The sequence below is a fragment of the Labeo rohita genome, chromosome 1 (assembly GCF_022985175.1).
Source record: "Labeo rohita strain BAU-BD-2019 chromosome 1, IGBB_LRoh.1.0, whole genome shotgun sequence".
In the NCBI taxonomy this organism is placed as follows: Eukaryota; Metazoa; Chordata; class Actinopteri; order Cypriniformes; family Cyprinidae; genus Labeo; species Labeo rohita.
Window position 1 is genome coordinate 34,795,607 of NC_066869.1, and position 19,253 is coordinate 34,814,859.

A 19,253-nucleotide genomic window follows, 5' to 3' on the forward strand; every position below is an offset into this window, starting at 1 on the left:
ACACTGTGAAGTGTAATATGTGAGGTGCACCAGATGTCACGTGCATACACACACACACACACACACATGTTTGTTTTTGTGAATTGTGGGGACTTTCCATAGACTTCTATAGATTTTATACTGACCAAACGATATTGTCTATCCCCTAACCCAACCCTAACCCTAAACCTAGCCCTCACAGAAAACATGTTTGCATCGTTACACTTCCAGATAAACATCATTTACTACTTTTAATATTTTTTAACATTATGGGGACCGCAGGCCGGTCCGCACAATGTCAAAAATTTCAGGTTTTACTATCTTTGTGGGGACATTTGGTCCCCACAATGTAGGAGAAACAAGTACACACACACACCTTTGTCCTACAAAAAATCTTGTGAAATGTTCCATTCCCACTGAAGTACACAAAACTTCATTCTTCTCACCTAAAGGCCAAATAATTGCTTGTCACGTGACTGTCCATGACATTTCCTCTAGCAAGAATACTTTTTCTTTCATCTTAGTTTCCCATGGGCACTCAGACTGACTTACACAAAAGCTGAACATACATGTTCATTCTGTGATAAATCCTCAAATGGGTGGTCTAGCGTGTGTGAACATGTGTAAGACAACAGACGGTGCAGATGTGAACATGATGAGCAGGGAGCATAAACAACACAGGTTTACAGCACTGGATTGAAAGAGGATCAGTGGAAAGCACATCTTGTAGACATTTACTTCCTACTGACTTGACATTTCATTCTTAAAGGAATAATTCACCCGGAAATGTTTGGAATAATATGAGGGTGAGTAAATGATGATAGAATTTTGGGATGAATTACTATTTCACAACACTACCCCTGACACCTTTTTACATATTTAGTTTTAAATATTTAGTTTAGAAAGAACATTTGATCAAAAAGGGTATAATCCTTAAATATTATAAAGTAAAACAGATATGACTTAGTAACCCTAATATGATAAAGTAACCCTGACCCTGACATCAAAGTAACAATTATCAATGATTACATTTGTTAGAATGACTGTAAGTACAACTAAATCTAAATCAATTTGCCCACACTTACACAAGCACACGTGAGCATGTTTTTGATTGGCCGATACTGTGGATCATATCATGTCCGTGGCCAATAAGCAGTACTCAACATCTGATAACAGTTACTGCTATCTTTCTTTCTATCATTCCTACACACACCCAAAACAATATTTATATTGTGCAAATGATACTTTACAGTTCGTGTGATCACACCACATTCCACTCCAACACACACTTAACGTCAACACAGTTAACGGTCAAAGTTTACAGTCGTGTCATCATACAGTCAAGACCAGTTTTTTGGACCTTGCCATTTTTAAAATCTTGTTTTTAATATATCTTGTAATGTTTTTTTGTTTGTAACATTGGTAACACTTTAGTATAGGAAACAGTTCTCACTATTAATTAGTTGCTTATTAGCATGCTTATTATTAACATATTGGCAGTTTATTAGTAATTATAAAGCACATATTCTGTGTGAACATGTTCTACATCCCTCATACCTACAACTACCTTACTTACTGTTAATAAGCAGTAAATTAGTAATTCATTGAGGCAAAAGTCATAGTTAATGGCTTATTTACTGCGAGAACTGGACCTTAAAATAAAGTGACCATAACATTTGTAATATAATTATATTAAATAAAAATTACAATTTACAATAACTGTATGCTATTTAATATATTTTAAACTGTAATTTATTACTGTAATGGAAAAGCTGAATTTTCATATGATTATCAATGTTGAAAATTGTTGTACTGCATATTAATTGTCAATTTTGATCAATGCAATGTCTTTTTACCAGAAAACATATTTGTATCTTCTGTCTTATGAACACACACTTTCTAACAGTTGTGTGAATGTAAACACACAAACATGCAGTGCTAAAAACATAAGGGAACACATAAATCACTCACTGGATCTCAATGAACAAAATATCCAAGTTGGAAATCTTTACTTATATACATTTAGTAATTCGTTGACAATAAAATGATGTGACAATGGTCAGAGGAAACACAATCGGCTTCAGATGCTCTGATACATAGCGTTTTAGAGGATTCAGGTCAGAGGAACTTGAGGGCCAGTCAAAGGCATCAATGCCTCATCATCAGGAAACCGCCTACTCACTCTGGCCACATGAAGCCGGATATTGTCATGCATCAGGAAGAACCCAGGGCCCATTGCATCAGTGCAAGGTCTGACAGTGGCTGTGAGGATTTCATCTTGGTACCCAATGGCAGTGAGGGTACCACTGGAGGTCTGTGTTACCCTCCAAGAATATTCATCCCCAGACCATCATTGACCCACCACCAAAACTGTCAAGCTGGATGATGTTCCAGACAGCTTAACGTTCTCCTTGAAATCTACAGACTTATTCATATCTGTCACATGCTCATTGTCGACCTGCTCTCATCTGTGAAGAGAACTGGGCACCAGTGGCAGCTGCATGGTTTTGGGTTGTGAGCACAGGTCCCACCACAGGATGTTTAGCCCTAATGTCACTTTTATGGATTCTGTTTCTGACATTTTGGACAGTAACATGCATACGAGTAGCCTGCTGGGGGTCATTTTGAAGGGCTCTGTCCTGTTCTTCTGCACACAAAGAAACCAGTCCCACTGCTGGGTTGTTACCCTTCAATGACCTTGGCACCTGGTATCTCCTCCATGCTCTTGAAACTGCACATATAGATGTGCCATCCTGGAGAAGCTGGACTACCTGTGCTACTGATTGGGCTGCAGGTACTGCCTCATGCTACAAGGAGTGACAAGGACCAAAACAAGCTACAAAACTGGAGATAAATCAGTCAGGAAGGGTAAGGAGAGAGACATTGTCTGTGGCTGACCACCACCAGCAAAACCATTTTGTTTGTCAGGCTGTTGACTCTTCAGTGCACCTGTTGTCACTTTCATCTGCATCAAAGCAGTACAAACTGATTTACTTGAGACCTAGCCCCTTTAATCAGCAATGCAAAAGTGCTTGAGGGGGAACCCCCCCCACCACACCCAGAAGATGATTTCTAACTGTCCTTGGAATTTCTTGCCCCTGTGAAGGTCTGTATGCCACTGTTCCTAAGTTTAATTTACTTTGTGTTACGCTGTGACAATTAAGTGTTCTCTCAGTTCTCACAATTATAAAATAAATGTGTTTTTTTTTCTGTAGTTCATGTTGGTCACAATTATTGGCACCCAATTATTGTAATGTCCTCTTTACCAAGATAACAGCTCTGAGTTTTCTCCGATAATGTCTTATGAGTTTGGAGAACACCCGACAAGAGATCAGAGACTATTCCTCCATACAGAATCTCTCCAGATCCTTCAGATTCACAGCTTCATATTGGTACTTCTTCTCTTCAGTTCACTCCACTCATTTTCTATAGGATTCAGGTCAGGGAACTGGGACGGCCATGGCAGAAGCCGAAGTCAGTCAAATTTGAAGTTCCAGTTGTGTCGGACAACTGAATATGCTGGATTTTTGTTTCTGGATGACCAAGGAAGATTTTTGTTTTTTTTAGGCTTACTGACCCCAAGACTCAACCAATCTCTGTAATTCTCCAGCTGCGATCCTTGGAGAGTCTTTGGTCACTCAAGTTCTCCTTCTCAGCTTTAGGACAATAGACACACATCCTCTTCCAGGCAGATTTGCAATACTTTTAGTTAATTGGAACTTTTTAATTATTGCCCTGATGGTGGAAATGGGGATTTTCAATGCTTTAGCTATTTTCTTTACAAACACTTTTTATTTTGTGATGCCTACCAATCTCGTTCTGCACGTCAGAACTACATTCTTTGGTTTTGCTCCTTGTGCTTAAGGGAATTTGGCCTTTGTGTTCCTCATATTTTTAATCCTGTGGAACAGGAAGTCATGATTGGACAATTTCATGCTTCTAGTCACCCTGGTGTGCCAACAGAATTTTTTAAATTAGAATACTAAAAATTTTTTTAAATGAATGATCAAAACGATAGACAATTTAGCCATTTTGTAACATAACAAAATATGAACTATAAGAGGTTTAAGGAGGAAAGAAGGACAAGGAAGTTTTCACTGTATATTGCACTAAGTGGAAAACCATGAAATCAATATTGCTGATAAAACTTTCACATATTACTGCACACATAGTTTAGGCTGAACTGAAATTGAGAGGAACAGAGGTAAATCTTAAAGCTGTACCTAATATTAGCTCTTTTAGCATTAGGATCAATTCTACAATATCTTTGAGCCAAAAGAACAGTTAGACAGGAACACAGTGCACTTCTCATAGTATCAAATACAGTTCAGACATCACTGTGTGGGTGTGTGTAAAGGGTAGGTTCAAGTCTATTCAAGTTGCAGCTCAAACAGACCCAGGTATTCACTGGAAGTGAGCAGACTCTTTGCGCACACATATTTGCGAACACGTACGTGTGTGTTCACCTGTAGAATATCTCTTCCATTCAAAGATCATGTTCTTACATGACTACTGTTGCACCTGGATTGCCGGAAGAACTCAGAGATCAAAGACTTACAATTTCCGTCAGAAAGAGGGGTTTACCGTCACACAAACAAATAGATGCATGGGTTCATCCACAAAGTCTCCACAAATACTGAATATTAATATCACATGTATGATTAATATGTCATGAATGCTTCCATAACAGTATTGTGTCATTACATCAGAACTGCCATCATACAGGCTTAATTCATGATGACAGTAATACTTCCTCGCTTTCATTTACTCACACACATGGGAGATGTGTATTGTTTGGTGGGCTGGGTTTAACATTCATTGTTCCTTTGTGTGGCTCGAGGTGGCCTGACAGTCCCACCCCTGAATTCAGACAGTTCTATTGGCTGACATCCTGCTCTAAAATAACACCTATGGACCCCTTTCACAAGCCTGTGATGACGCGTTTTAACGGTCATAATTATCATAAATCCTTTCAACTTTTTTATATTTTGATTTTTAAAAATACGTATGTGCATTCATTTTGAACGAATCTTTAATGTGACTCGGGACGAACGAGTCGTCTCGGGGAGTGATTCGTTCAGTCGCGCATGTTTCGAGTCCTCGGGTTTTTGGAGTCGTTCGTTCATCTTATGGGGCTGTCACGTGATGAACGAACGACTCCAAACCCGAAAACTTGTCAGATAAGAGGTGAGGTGAGCTAATCATAGACTAAAGACCCAGGTAAACAATTAATTAATATTTTCTGTTTCTTTTCTGTTTTCTGTTTAATCTTTTCTCTGCATTATAGTTTTCTCTTGTTTGTAGTGTGATCAACGTTTGTGTAAGCAGTAGATGTGTTAGGGAGGTAACACGTAACATTTTAATTATATTTTGCTAAATGAACGAAATGACTCGAAAAAAGATTCGTTCATTTTGCTGAACGAGACTCAAAGAGTCGGTAAAATGATCCAAACTTCCCATCACTAGTAAACAGCAGTTGGTGCCTTTCTGACTGTGACACTGAAAATAGCATGTTGTTTTATTTAATGCTGTCCTGAAAAAGCTATTTTACATAACAGATGTTTACATGCTCCACAAGACAGAATGACTGAATTTATAAAAAATGCCTCATTCATAAGTTTACATAACCTTGAATCATAACTGAATGATCCACAACTGCTTTCATGTTTTGTGATAGTTGTTTGTGAGTCCCTGAGCTGTTAAAATGCCTGCTGTTCTTCAGAAAAATCGTCCAGGTCTTGCACATCCTTTGTTTTTCCAGTATCTTCTGCATATTTGAACCCTTTCCATCAATGACTGTATGATTTTAAAATCCATCTCTTCACACTAAAGACAATTGTGGGACTCATACACAACCATTACAAAAAGCTAAAACATTTACTGATGCTCAAGATGAAAACACAATGCATTAAGAGCAGGGGTGTACATTTTTTTTCTTTCTTTTCTTTTTTCTTTTTTAGGCCCTTCAGAAGCTCATATATTTACATGTTTTCCAGAATAAAAAAAAGTACAATTTACCATGTTCATCAAATTAAAAAAGAAACATATACCAATACCTTAGCATTACACATTATTCTAAAGTATTTAGATTAAGTTACATTATTTTGCAAAAAAATTACTTATATCACCCCATTTTTTTTTCTTTGGAGGACAGGTGCAAATAAGGCTTGTCCTCACTTGCGGTACATTCTTATGCATATAGCGATACAAGGAAGAAATACAAGTGCCAATTTTACTGGAAATTTATCTTACAGTACCTTGCCAGGGGAAAAGTATATAGCATTATGATCCTTATTTCACCAGTATTAACTTGTAAAACAACAGGATCGTTTCATTTTATTTCATTTTCATTAGGAAAAAACAGTAATCATAAAACTAATCTAGTAACAAACTACATGTAATGTAATCGCAAAATGGTAAGCATTAATCATCTAATTTCTTTATTTCACATATCATGCTATTTGATGCCTACTGTCTGCTCAGTCAGTTCGTTCTTTGACTACAGCGCCCCCTTGTGGCTAACACTGAGCTGCCACAGCAATTATTCTTTCCATTTTAATTATCCACCAACGTCCTACAATATGAAATCATTAAATTGTAGCCTGTTTGAACTTAAAACAACCATGTAATTATTTTTTTTAATCTTAAAACATCAGTTTCAAAATCATTCTTTTGGTCCACTGACTTTTAATAAGACGAATGGCTTATGTTTTTATTTCTCTGTTTCCCCTCAAACAGCTTTTCTGGTAGTGTGTAGGTTTGGTGAGCAGACACAGAATTCCTCAAAAAGGGTGGCTTGCTTAACGGCAGCAAATGCACAAAACAGCTCAGGGGTCATGATGTGGTAGGTGACACAGAGAACACACAGTCTGTTTGCTTTTACTGCATGAGCGTTTACTGTGAACATTATGGCAATGAAATATTAAAACATTTCTGTAGTAGCACCTTTTTATTCAGCTTTTAAGGAATGTTAATCACCTTAAAGAGGACAAATTCTCTTGTTGTAATTCTATATCACGTTACTAATCACTGGCAGTATGTTTAAACTTCAATAGTGGAATGTTAATGAAACAGCCTTCTTTTTTTCCCTGACACCAAAAGTACAGTCAGTGAACCTTTCCGTCAGCTACCACAAATCAAGTTTAAAACATACACAGACAGATCAACAGTGAAATAAACTTGCTAACGTTGCCAATTATCAGACTGGTTGTTATACTATATTGCTATACACTGTAATGTCAAGGTAGTTAGTAAGTATACAAACAATAAATAAGTGAAAAATTGCTGAATACATATAAAATTGCTTCATCGAGTACAAGTCTTTGGTCTTAATAGATATTTTTGGAAATCTTATAAGGCTTGAGCTTTCATCTTTAAAAAGAAATGAGTAGCACTTTCTGTTTTCTGTAAGAAACTGCGTTAGTCAAACAAAGAAGGGTTAGTATATTTTTCTCCGAGTCTTTAAGTATGAAAAAGAGAAGGCGTTTCATATTTTAGTATTTTTTTCTCTAAATCTATTACACATTTCATGAAATACGAATGACAAAATATATCAAAATTATTGCTTATTTGAATTAAGTAATTCTGTTTTATGCAGAGCATCTTCACAGTTGGACAAGAGATCCTTCTATTGATTTGGAATGTCATGTTTTTGCAATTTGTCCTGAATTGGGTTTAGAAGGGGACTAGGCCCTCGTCCCATAGACGTTCCTCCTGAGAAGGGAGTCATGGGATCTGACCCAGGCAGAGAGAGTGGCAGAACTTATGCATCATCACCGCCACACAGGAGTAGCAGGGCTTTACGGTAGTCACCGGAGGTATCACCCTGCAGTAACGGAAAAAACACATTTAGTTTTGGTGATATACAAGCAAATTTATAAGCCATTAATTGATAAATACTAACAACAGTATGCATGAGTATACCTGAATCATTTTGTGGAGAGAGGTTGCAAACCTCTTGCGGAACTCAGCACGTATATCCAACATGTCCACCTCACTGCGGGAAACCATGATCCTGATCAATGTCTGGTCGTCAGTGCCTGCCCCCTCCAGGATGAAAGTAGATTAAAAGCAAGAGGTAAATTCACTGCAGGGTTATTATAGTTACCTAAAAATAAAATCATAATATACAGTTGAAGACAAATATTGCCTCATTCAAAAATGTACATACCCACGGCTTTTAACTGTCTGTCATTACCTGAATGATCCATGACTCTGCTGTTCTTCAGAAAAATCCTTTAGGTCCCACAAATTATTAGGTTTTTCAGTATTTTTGTGTATTTGAACCCTTTCTGACAAAGACTGTATGATTTTGAGATCCATCTTTTCACACTGAGGACAACTGAGGGACTCATATGCAACTATTACAGAAGGTTCAAATGCTCAGTGGTGCTTTAGAAGGAAACAGAATGCAGGGGGTGAAAACTTATGGAATTTAAAGATTAGGGTAAATAAACTTATTTTGTCTTCTGGAAAACATGCATCTTCTTTAGTATGGGATTATTTTTGTGCCAATAAGAATGAACGTAACTTTATAAAACTGAACGTAACTTTCCAAGAAACGATCAAAAATATGCCACTGCAAAAGAAGAAAAACACATTGAAAATTAAAAAATGAACTCAGTCGCACGAATTTAACATGCTCTTCAAATATGCTTCATTCTTTGTTAATGATTTTCAAAGAATCGTTTTCGCGAATCATGGATTCTGAATGCGTTGTCACAGCTTTCGCTTACGCTTCGCAAATTTTCGTTTGCTGTTTTAGCACAAACCTCTCGTGGGGGCGGGCTTAACAGCGATCTACTCTGATTGGCTAATGAGCTTTTGATGGACAGTTGCTCTCTGACCTGGAAGCACGGACGGTGACGTCAGTGGCGCACATATTGGAAAGTTGTTGCGGTGTGCAATACGTCGTGCTTTGTTTATATTAAGTATTAATGTTATTAGTATTTCACCTACGGTCGTCTCTTAGTTTCTAAAGATGAGCTCCCAGCAGAGACACGGAGCGGCATCATCTTCCACCTCAGCATGTCCCTCAGGGCAGCTTGAAGTAAGTTCGTGTTGCTAAAGTAACGTTAATCAATAACATCGATAAAAGTTTTATTCATGTACAGTGTGCAACAGTTCTGATAGTTTCTATAAACAAAGCACGACGTATTGCGCCACTGACGTCACCGTCCGTGCTTCCAGGTCAGAGAGCAACTGTCCATCAAAAGCTCATTAGCCAATCAGAGTAGATCGCTGTTAAGCCCGCCCCCACGAGAGGTTTGGGCCAAAACAGCAAACGAAAATTTGCGAAGCGTAAGCGAAAGCTGTGACAACGCATTCAGAATCCATGATTCGCGAAATCGATTCTTTGAAAATCATTAACAAAGAATGAAGCATATTTGAGTTCATTTTTTCATTTTCATTGTGTTTTTCTTCTTTTGCAGTGGCATATTTTTGATCGTTTCTTGGAAAGTTACGTTCAGTTTTATAAAGTTACGTTCATTCTTATTGGCACAAAAATAATCCCATACTTTAGCTGCTGAATGACAGTTCTAAATGAAAAAAAAAAAAAAAGGATATTTAAGCAAAAAAAAAAAAAAAAAAGTAAACATCTTCATTTTGTTCAAAAGTTTACACCCCTGGCTCTTAATACATTGTGCTTCCTTCTAAAGCAGGGGTGGCGAACGTTCGTCCTGGAGAGCCGCAGCCCTGCATAGCTTTGCTTCAACCCTAATCAAACACACCTGAACAAGTTAATCAAGGTCTGAAGGGTTAGCACAGGCTACAGGCAGGGGAGTTTTAATTAGGGTTGGAACTGAAATCTGCAGGGCTGCAGCTCTCCAAGACTCTCAATGAGTTTGCCACCCCTGTTCTAAAGCATCAGTGAGCGTTTGAACCTTCTGAAATAGTTGCATACGAGTCCCTCAGTTGTACTCAGCATCAAAAGATGGATCTCAAAATCACAGCCATTGTTGGAAAGGGTTCAAATACACAAAAAATGTTGAAAAAACAAAGAATTTGTGGGACCTGAAGGATTTTTCTGAAGAACAGCAGGCAGTTAAGGTCAAATAAGGGACTCATGAACAACCATCACAAAACAAAAAACAGCTGTGGATCATTCAGTTAACAACACAGTATTAAGAATCAAATGTACGTAAACTTTTGAATGGGGTCATTTTTGTAAATTCAACTATTATTTTCTCTTCTGGACTATATGTAAATCTCTTTTATGTGAAATATCTTATTCAGGTCAATACTAAAAAAATAACATGCATTTTATATGATTTCTCTTATTTTGGTAAAATAATTTACTATATATATATATATATATATATATATATATATATATATATACAGTAGTCAACATTTGAAGTGGATCAAAAAAGTTCACCAAAGTTGTCCTAAGACAACTTTGATGAAAAGTTTTGATCCACTTCAAATGTTGACTACATATATATATATATATATATATATATATATATACACATATATGTACACATCATTTATGTGAAATATCTTATTCAGGTCAGTACTAAATAAAAAAAATAATAACATGCATTTTGTATGATCCCTCTTTCTTTGGTAAAATAATTAACATTTTGTAGACTCTGCAAGGTGTATGTGACCTTTGACTTCAACTGTGAGTGTGTGTATGTATACATATATTTCATTTAGTATAACCTGAAGTAATAAAATCACTAAAATTAATAAAACTTATATTGACAATTAATCAATGATAATAATAATAATAATAATAATGAAAAAAAATAAATAAATTACAACAACTTTCATATTAAAATGGAAAATACAAAAAACAAAAAACTGTAACAGTATTCAATGATACTAAAATAACACTTGTTTTTTCCAGTTCTTTTTTTTGGTACAGAAAATTTTCTAATCAAAGAGATAAATATTTAAAAGAATATATTTGTTGTTTACAAATATTAAAACAAAGATTCACCTTCATGGCACCGTAAAGGCTGTCGGCAAAATAACCTGGCACACTGCGGGCACACTTCACTGAGGAGGCAGAGAAAAGAGTGTGTTAAGACAAAACAGACACACATTGAGAAAAAAAAAACATGATTCTAAGTGCTGCATATGGCTGATTCTTTAATTATAAAAATTATTCTCTCCCCTAATATAATTTAAAAAATTTAAATAATTAAAAAATTATAGACATATGACTTTTCTTTCTCTATTTTGACCCTAACCTCTACCCATACGTTTTAGCTTCTAGTGTTAAAATAAGGAAAATTCTATTTTGAACTTAACCATAATGGATTGACAAAGAGATGTGTGTGTCTTACCCACGGCCAGCAGTACTTCTTGCAGAGTTCCTGATGTCTCTCTCTGGATGCTCTCTTCTATCTCATACCCTGAGAGCTTTCTATACTCCTCAAACACTGCAGAAAAGGACAGAAAACAAATGAATATAGAAAAACAAAAACACCAATTCCATTTCCTACATGCATGCGTCAAACTTACCTCTCCTAAGGTGAGCATTACTACGGTTTCCCAGTATAGTGATGAACTGGCCTTCATCAGTTCCATACTTCTGTTCTCCTGCTGCAAACAGAGCCTACACCCAATACAAACAGTTTTTAATTTTTTAAAAATGACAAACTGATATTACACACAACAAGCACTAGATGGCAGCATTTCACCTCACTTTACATCAAGTCCAAATTTTTATTACACAAAGGTTTGAGAAAGCAAATTTTGAATCACACTCAACATGACTATTTTAGTTTAAACAAGTATTTGCAAATATTTTGTTGCATTGGACTTGATGTAAACTTACCTGGGCATCACTTTGGATGAGGTTTTCTTGTATTCCCTGCTGTCTGCTTGCCTATAGAGAAATCATATAATATCAAATAAATTAATAGTAATACTACAAAATGACAAAAAAAATCCACAATTAAGTCTTGGGTCTTTTTACAGCAGACTGAAATTTCTTTATATGAACTATTTACATACGCAGATACATTATCGTTGATTCAAATCTTGTATTTTCTTTTTTATTGTTAATGGACTACTACATACTTGAAGCAAAACAACCAGCATCCTCTGGAAATGACCTCCAGTATCACCAGTAACATCCTTCTCCAGGTCATGATCATGCTCTATAATAAACAGACATCATGAACACTGAAGCGAGTGTCACTCAACACATTGCTTTACTGGCAAGTATCAGAATTAAGAACTAAGAATTAAAATACTAAGTCAAAGACTTATAATATACAACCAACATAAAACACAGTTACCTTGCTTGTATAAACTTTTGATCTCGTTAACTTCATTAGGTGACCTAGATGCCAAGATCTCAATCAACACCTTCTCATCTGTGCCTGCACCCTAAGACAACAAGAGCAAATATAGATTATACAGATATAAACTGATGTCTATTATTATTTAAAGTACTTTTACAAAACCAGTTCTTGGTATGTACCTTAATAGCATCTCGCAAACATGTTACTTCATACTTGATGGGAGGAGTCATCAGAGCTACTATCAGACTCTCAAACTTTCCACCCAGCTCTGACTTCAAATCATCCACCAAATCCTGAAGAGAGATGAAAAGAAAAAAAGAAATGCACGCATCTTTTAAAGATTCTGCATAAGTTGAAATTAAACAGCGTTTACGTTTATGGCTTGAGTACATAAATTATGCTGATGATATTACCTTTCCATGCAGGGTTTTGTATGCAGCTTTGATATCCTGGCGCTGTGCATTACTGCGTGCTGTCAGCAGCTGGAGAATGGCATCCTCATCAGTGCCTGAGTAAAAAAAATAAAAAAATAAATAAAAAAAAATAAAATCAATTCATGTTGATGACCATTATATAAGAAGTACACTGAACCCATCTGTTACATGCAGATGCAGTCGTTATTTATTCATAAGAATTAGATAAACTGATTAAACTAGCAAATCTCATTAATTAATGTCTAAATACAAATGCATCTAGAGTATATACAGCCTTAATTTTCCAAAAAATAATAAATTAGTCAGACTAAATATGTAAGACCTCTGCTATTATTCAGCGCTACAGAGTCTAATTTGCAGTTATACAGGTTGTATTGATATAATGCGTTTTGTTGCATTACAGTCATGCATTTGAAGGTCCACTGATATTTGATGTGTCCAAATCCTCATTTAATATGTTTGACAAACTCACCGAGTCCTTTCATGGCCTTGTAGAGAACTTCAGAATCATTATTAGCATTGAATCCACTTTGCGCTTTCACTGTTCCTCTGCCAGCCTAAACCAATTAGAAAATAAATCAAGTGTTAGTTTCAAGTTCTTTTTTATAGTATGTATATATTTAATTTTAGGAACTTCGCTAATTCATCCATGAGTCACAAGTTCACAAATACTCCCACATTTCCTCTGCAGCCAAAGGTCTGAGTCGGAGTCTGTAAGATGATGTGCATTTAACTTTTACATGCAGTAGTTTTTCAAATGGAAACTTTGAGCAACTACCACAAATTGGGTTTTGGGGGAGGCAGGGAATGACACCAAAATAATTGGTTGCAGACTTGCAATCCAGTTCATACAATGCTGCATATACCTTTTAAGTCAAAAGTTTACATACACCTTGCAGAATCTGCAAAATGTAAATTGTTTTAACAAAATGAGAGGGATCATGGAAAATACATGCTATTTTTTATGTAGTGCTGACCCGAATAAGATATTTCACATAAAAGACGTATACATATAGTCTGCAAGAGAAAATAATAGTTTATATTTATAAATAAAAATGACCCTGTTCAAAAGTTTACATACGCTTGATTCTAAACACGGTGTTGTTACCTGAATGATTCACAGCCATCTTTTTTTTAATTTTTTTTTTAATGACAGTTGTTTATAAGTCCCTTGTACTATATGTACTGAACAGTTAAACTGCCCACTGTTCTTCAGAAAAATCATTCAGGTCCCACAAATTCTTTGTTTTTTTTTTTGTTTGTTTGTTTTTAAGCATTTTTGCGTATTTTAACCTTTTCTTTAACCTTGATTATTAATATGCATTGCTAAGAACTTCATTTGGACAACTTTAAAGGCGATTTTCTCAATATTTAGATTTTTTTTGCACCCTCAGATTTCACATTTTCAAATAGCTGTATCTCTCAAATATTGTCCTATACTAACAAACCATACATCAATGGAAAGCTTATTCATTCAGCTTTCAGGTGCTGTATAAATCTCAAATTGACACTTATTTTGTGGTCCAGGGTCACAAATATTGTATACTTACTTAAATATTTCCTAGAAGACAAAATAAGTTAAATTTATCTTCAAATTCAAAAAGTTTTACCCCCTGGCTCTTAATGCATTGTATTTCCTTCTGGAGCATCAGTGAGCATTTGAACCTTCTGTAATAGTTGCATATGAGTCCCTCAGTTGTCCTCAGTGTGAATAGATGGATCTCAAAATCATACAGTCATTGTCAGAAAGTGTTCAAATAAACAAAAATGCTGAAAAAACAAAGAATTTGTGGGACCTGAAGGATTTTTCTGCAGAAGAGTGAGCAGTTTAAGTGCTCAGGACATGAACAACTACTACTAAACAAAAAAAAACAACACACAACAACAATAACACAGCTGTGCATCATTCAGGTAACAACACTGTATTAAGAATCAAGCGTATGTAAACTTTTGAACAGGATCATTTTTATAAATTCCACTATTTCTACTTTTGTGGACTATATGTAAATGTCTATTATATGAAATATCTTATTCAGGTCTGTACTACATAAAAAATAACATGCATTTTGTATGATCCCTCTTATTTTGGTAAAATAATTAACATTTTGCAGATTCTGCAAAGTGTATGTAAACTTTTGACTTCAACTGTGTGAACTAATGTAACATTGTTTTCCATTTTCAGAAAGTGTTGTTCAGATTTACTTATCTGCATCATGCTTGAGACTTAAAAGAGTTAATTCTGTCCACTCAAATTCAGGAAGTTATGTAAGATATCAGAAAACGTCTTTGATTACTAACTGGTGTAACTGAAGATAATGCCGATCATGTGATCTTTTGGGTAAATCACACGCGTTTTACAATGTTTCATACAATAAATGTTAACCCAGAAACACTCTGTTGGTGTCTGTTTGTGGATCAAAGGAGTTACAGGAAAACACAGGCACACTGGTTTGTTTTTATCTCAGATCTCAGTCCCCTGTGTGGCAACCACACTACTGAAAAAAAGCCCTCAGCAAGGCCTCATTACAAAAGCCACACAAATACATACTAAAGCCCTTTGCTGAACCTCACTGTCATCACTCTCTTATTGCTTTGCTTCTACGCAGCATTTGATTTACACCTACTTAACACTATAAGACATAGGCTACTTCTCTACTATAGAAGATGAAAAATAGTATGTGAAAAGAGTACTATGTCCAAATTTTTAAAAAAGTAAGCGCAAAGTAGCCATATGACTTACTACTTCCATTGAGATTCTGAAATGCATACAATGGACACGTCACTATCTCATGTAGCCAGTGAAGCAATGTAACTGATGCTGGTAGGTCACATGACAATGGCACAATGGCAAATGTAATACACTGGGATTACATTCATACCATACAGATGTACATAGAACACAGCTGCAAAGTAATTAGTCATATACTCTTACTTCTTTTATTATAGCTTTCTGTGGCAGGAGTAGTAAATGTAGTATGCTATAAAGCGATTCTGAGTATGGCATGTGTGTCAAGGCGATGACGTAAGGTCAAAGGTCAGAAGCTGTTAAGTGGCCAAAAAATGGTCCAATAAGCAAAGTGAACTTGTTTATTGTGTACAAACTTGCAGGTCAAATCAGCTGCTGTCTGCCACACAGCTTTCACTAAGTCTTGCCAATTACTACTCACAGCTTTTTTAATAGATAAACTAAATGACATTCTGTTGTTTGAGAGAGGAAATGTATTGTTCATCTCAAGCCAAAGTTAATGTCTCAGCCACAGGAATGTGCTGAAAACCTCAGGCCTGAATACTTGCTGTGGTTATCTAGGAATCTGAAGCCATCCATTCGAAATCTAGCTCCAAACAGAACAGATTCCTACGTTCGTGTGATGCCAACATCACGCGTTATAGATTTAATCTGTGCAAAACAGACAATTAAGGAAAAACTTGCAGATTCCTGAGGCATGGGATAAAACCTATCCTACAGATAACCTATTCCAGTCACAAATTTACATTTTCATAGCATTGTTTTAAAGCAGCTTAACTGTAATAAACTGGGAAATGACAATCTTAATGTTTCATTTTAGGTAATGGTGCTGGTATTTTCCATTTTACATATCTGGCTGTGGTGACAATTCGCTAGATGAAGCTTAAGTGAATGCTAACTTATATAAAATATTTGACAAAATAGAAGCAAGGCATTTCACCACAATATAGCTGAAAAAACCTTAACAGATTACTTCATCTACATAAACTTTTTTCAGTTTTGTAGCCTTTTTTTGCCAGTACTCAAGGCTCAGTGTGAGCTGTCAGCTGGAGTCATGTTACTCAGCCTCTTTCCACACAATAGAGTGAACAAACATATTTGACATATCCAAATATATGGAAATGAAAGCAACATTAATTTACCTACAGCAACAAGTGTCCAGGTGTTTTCCAATCTCCCTGGTTTAAAAAAGCTAAAAAGAACTTATTTTTGCAATGCAACTGGAGCTTTCATTCTATAATTGATACAATTTTAAATGAGGCTGAACATTTGGTCTGTATGCAAGTATGGCAGTAGCAAAACTAAAATTACTGACCTTGTCCTTCATTCTGAAATATTATTATTATTCGCCACGTCAGCGGAAATAATCCATCAGTTTACTTTAACTCAGCGGAATAGGGGTGAATTAGAGGAATTAGGAGGCGAGAGGATACAAGAGTGGAGAAACTGAGAGGGAGACGGACAGGAACGCCCTTTGGGTTGCTTAGCCCACGCGAATGAGTCATCGTTGCTCTCATTTACAACTATTTTGTTTCTTTCAACGTTTGAGAAAACTTAAACTCTCTTTGAAATAGTTGTAAGTCACAAAACATGGTTGCATAAACATCGTTTCCAGAAACATCACTCGCAAAATGTGTCGCCTACATTGCTGGATAATTAAGAAGCATTGTTTCTGTAGTAAGTCTTTGACAGCAAAAGAACAAGTAACGGCTTATATGGTTCCTGTGCCTTTTTTTGTTTTTTCCTGCGCAGCTATTATGGGCGTCGACACAGACAGACATTTTTTTTTTTTTTTTTTTACTACAAATCTCAATATAAGTTTAAATATAGGCAAAAAGTAAGGCATATTAAAACGTACTAACTTACACGCTAAAAAAGTTGGTAGACTTTTATTATAGCAATAAACAGATAACTTACCATCTTTGAGATTCACGTAATACTTCAAAGAGCTCGAAGCTAAAACAAATCAAAATAACAGTAAAGTAATAAACACTGATGTAAATATGATGCATAATGTTACTATAAAATGATAAAAAGGCAAGTGTATTAAGTATTGAGATGGGAAAAAATGTTTTTAGACAGGTAATGTACCTGTGTAATTTACTCAATAGAAATATGAGTACGAAAAGTTTAAGGATTAGTGTTTAAGTGCCGTTTTCATTCACTTACCGAGAGAAGAGTTTCGGTTTAAGAGCAGAAGTCTGCAGTGGAGACCGAAGCAGGAGCAAGAATGAGGAATGAAATACGCTAGTAGGAGGATTAAACTTCACTGCATGTTGAGCCACACCCTGGCAAATAACCCAGTCGCTGTGACTTATGGGTAGTTGTGTTTCTGCTTTCTTGTTCTATTTTAACACATCTGTGCATACGACAGCCATGAGTCACATCTGAGGACCAGGCATTTCAGAAGAATACAGTACAGAGAACCATTTTTGCAGAATGTAATAATTTATAATGCAAAATTATAAACTTTTGCCATCCAGGAGACTGGTTGTGAAATCTGATCCGGTTGTCTCCCACCCTGTTGGTCAACAAACTGCTGTTCCAGCAGGTGCTTTCATTGTTTCATAAGACAAATGGAGAAAAACTATTTGCCAAGCAACATATTAAGTCTAATCAAACACAAAAAGATGGGTGTCACGTTACACTATTTTTTCTTTTTTTGAGAAGTAACCCATTGTTGATCATTTCCACATGGATGCATGCAAAACTTGCTGATCAAATTACAAACCCAAACACAACTAAAACTGCTTAATGTTCTTAAAAAAAAAAAAGACTCAGCATGAAATTAAGACTACACCTGCCAGTTTGCTTGACATTATTGTTTTCTCTTTTTTTTTTATTTCAAAATCATTTTTAATAACGTACTTGATCTTTGTACATGCATTTGCAATGAATGGGGGACTGGAGCTTTAAAAAGGGCACAAAACAAATGCATCATAAAAGTATAGTAAAAGTTGACCATATGATCCATGCAGGATATTTCAAGTCTTCTGAAACCAACATAGCTTTAGATTTTAGATTTTTTTTTTCACTGGAGGAAGCATTAATATGAATTACGGGCTGGTATTATAGCTTTATGTGATGAAGGAAGTTAAGTTTTCACCCAAAAATGAAAAGTTGGTGAAATTTACTCATGATCAGACCATGCAAAATGTGAGTTTGTTTCTTCATTGGAACAGATTTGGAGAAATTTAACACCACATTGCTTGCTCATCAGTGAATCATCAATGAATGGGTGCCATCAGAATGAGAGTTCAAACAGCTGATAAATCATCACAAAAATCCACAAATAATCCACATGACTCCAGTCCCTCAGTTAACATCTAGTGTAACAAAACGCTGTGTGTTTATAAAAAACAAATCCATCATTCACCAAATTAATTACAAGATGTTTTTAACTTTAAACCATTGCTGGCTAAAAGTTGAGTCCTATATATCCATAATAATACTTTCTCCAGTAAAAAAAGTTAATCTTGTCTAAATCAGGAGAGAAACATGAAAAGAACTGTTTACAAGTAAAAACAGTTCAAAACATTTTTAAACAAATATGTCAAGAGATTTTGACAAAAGGGATTTTTATATATATACCCTTTTTTTAACTGGAGGAAGTGTCATTATGGATTATTGACATTTATTTTGGCCAGAAGCAAATGTTTAAATGGATTTATTAACATCACTACAGATGTTAATAGACTGTCACATGGATTAGTTGTTGGTTATTGTGATGTTTTTATCGATCACTGAAAAGATTTTAATAAAAAGAAAGATTAGAATTGGATACTGTTACTCCTCTCAAGGAAACCTATAGTGCTATTGCAGTACTGTAAC

General features: G+C 35.6%; 1 protein-coding gene across 1 annotated transcript; it reads right to left on the reverse strand.

Annotated features, from left to right (window-relative positions):
• Nucleotides 1-6,851: 6,851 nt before the first annotated feature.
• Nucleotides 6,852-17,718, reverse strand: anxa5b (annexin A5b). The gene is made up of 13 exons (XM_051117568.1): nucleotides 17,592-17,718; nucleotides 17,340-17,378; nucleotides 13,149-13,233; nucleotides 12,656-12,750; nucleotides 12,422-12,535; nucleotides 12,237-12,327; nucleotides 12,016-12,095; nucleotides 11,771-11,821; nucleotides 11,455-11,548; nucleotides 11,277-11,372; nucleotides 10,928-10,986; nucleotides 7,903-8,025; nucleotides 6,852-7,804 (listed from the first exon to the last, which is right to left on the reverse strand). The coding sequence occupies exons 2-13, from the start codon at nucleotides 17,340-17,342 to the stop codon at nucleotides 7,742-7,744; spliced, it is 954 nt and encodes a 317-aa protein (XP_050973525.1). The 5' UTR covers nucleotides 17,343-17,378; nucleotides 17,592-17,718; the 3' UTR covers nucleotides 6,852-7,741.
• Nucleotides 17,719-19,253: the final 1,535 nt, after the last annotated feature.

Coding starts and splice junctions, on each gene's coding strand:
- anxa5b (XM_051117568.1), bottom strand. Junction 11,373..11,454: donor TAATGCTCACCTTAGGAGAG/GTAAGTTTGACG, acceptor CCTTTTCTGCAG/TGTTTGAGGAGTATAGAAAG. Junction 7,805..7,902: donor CTCTCCACAAAATGATTCAG/GTATACTCATGC, acceptor CCGTTACTGCAG/GGTGATACCTCCGGTGACTA.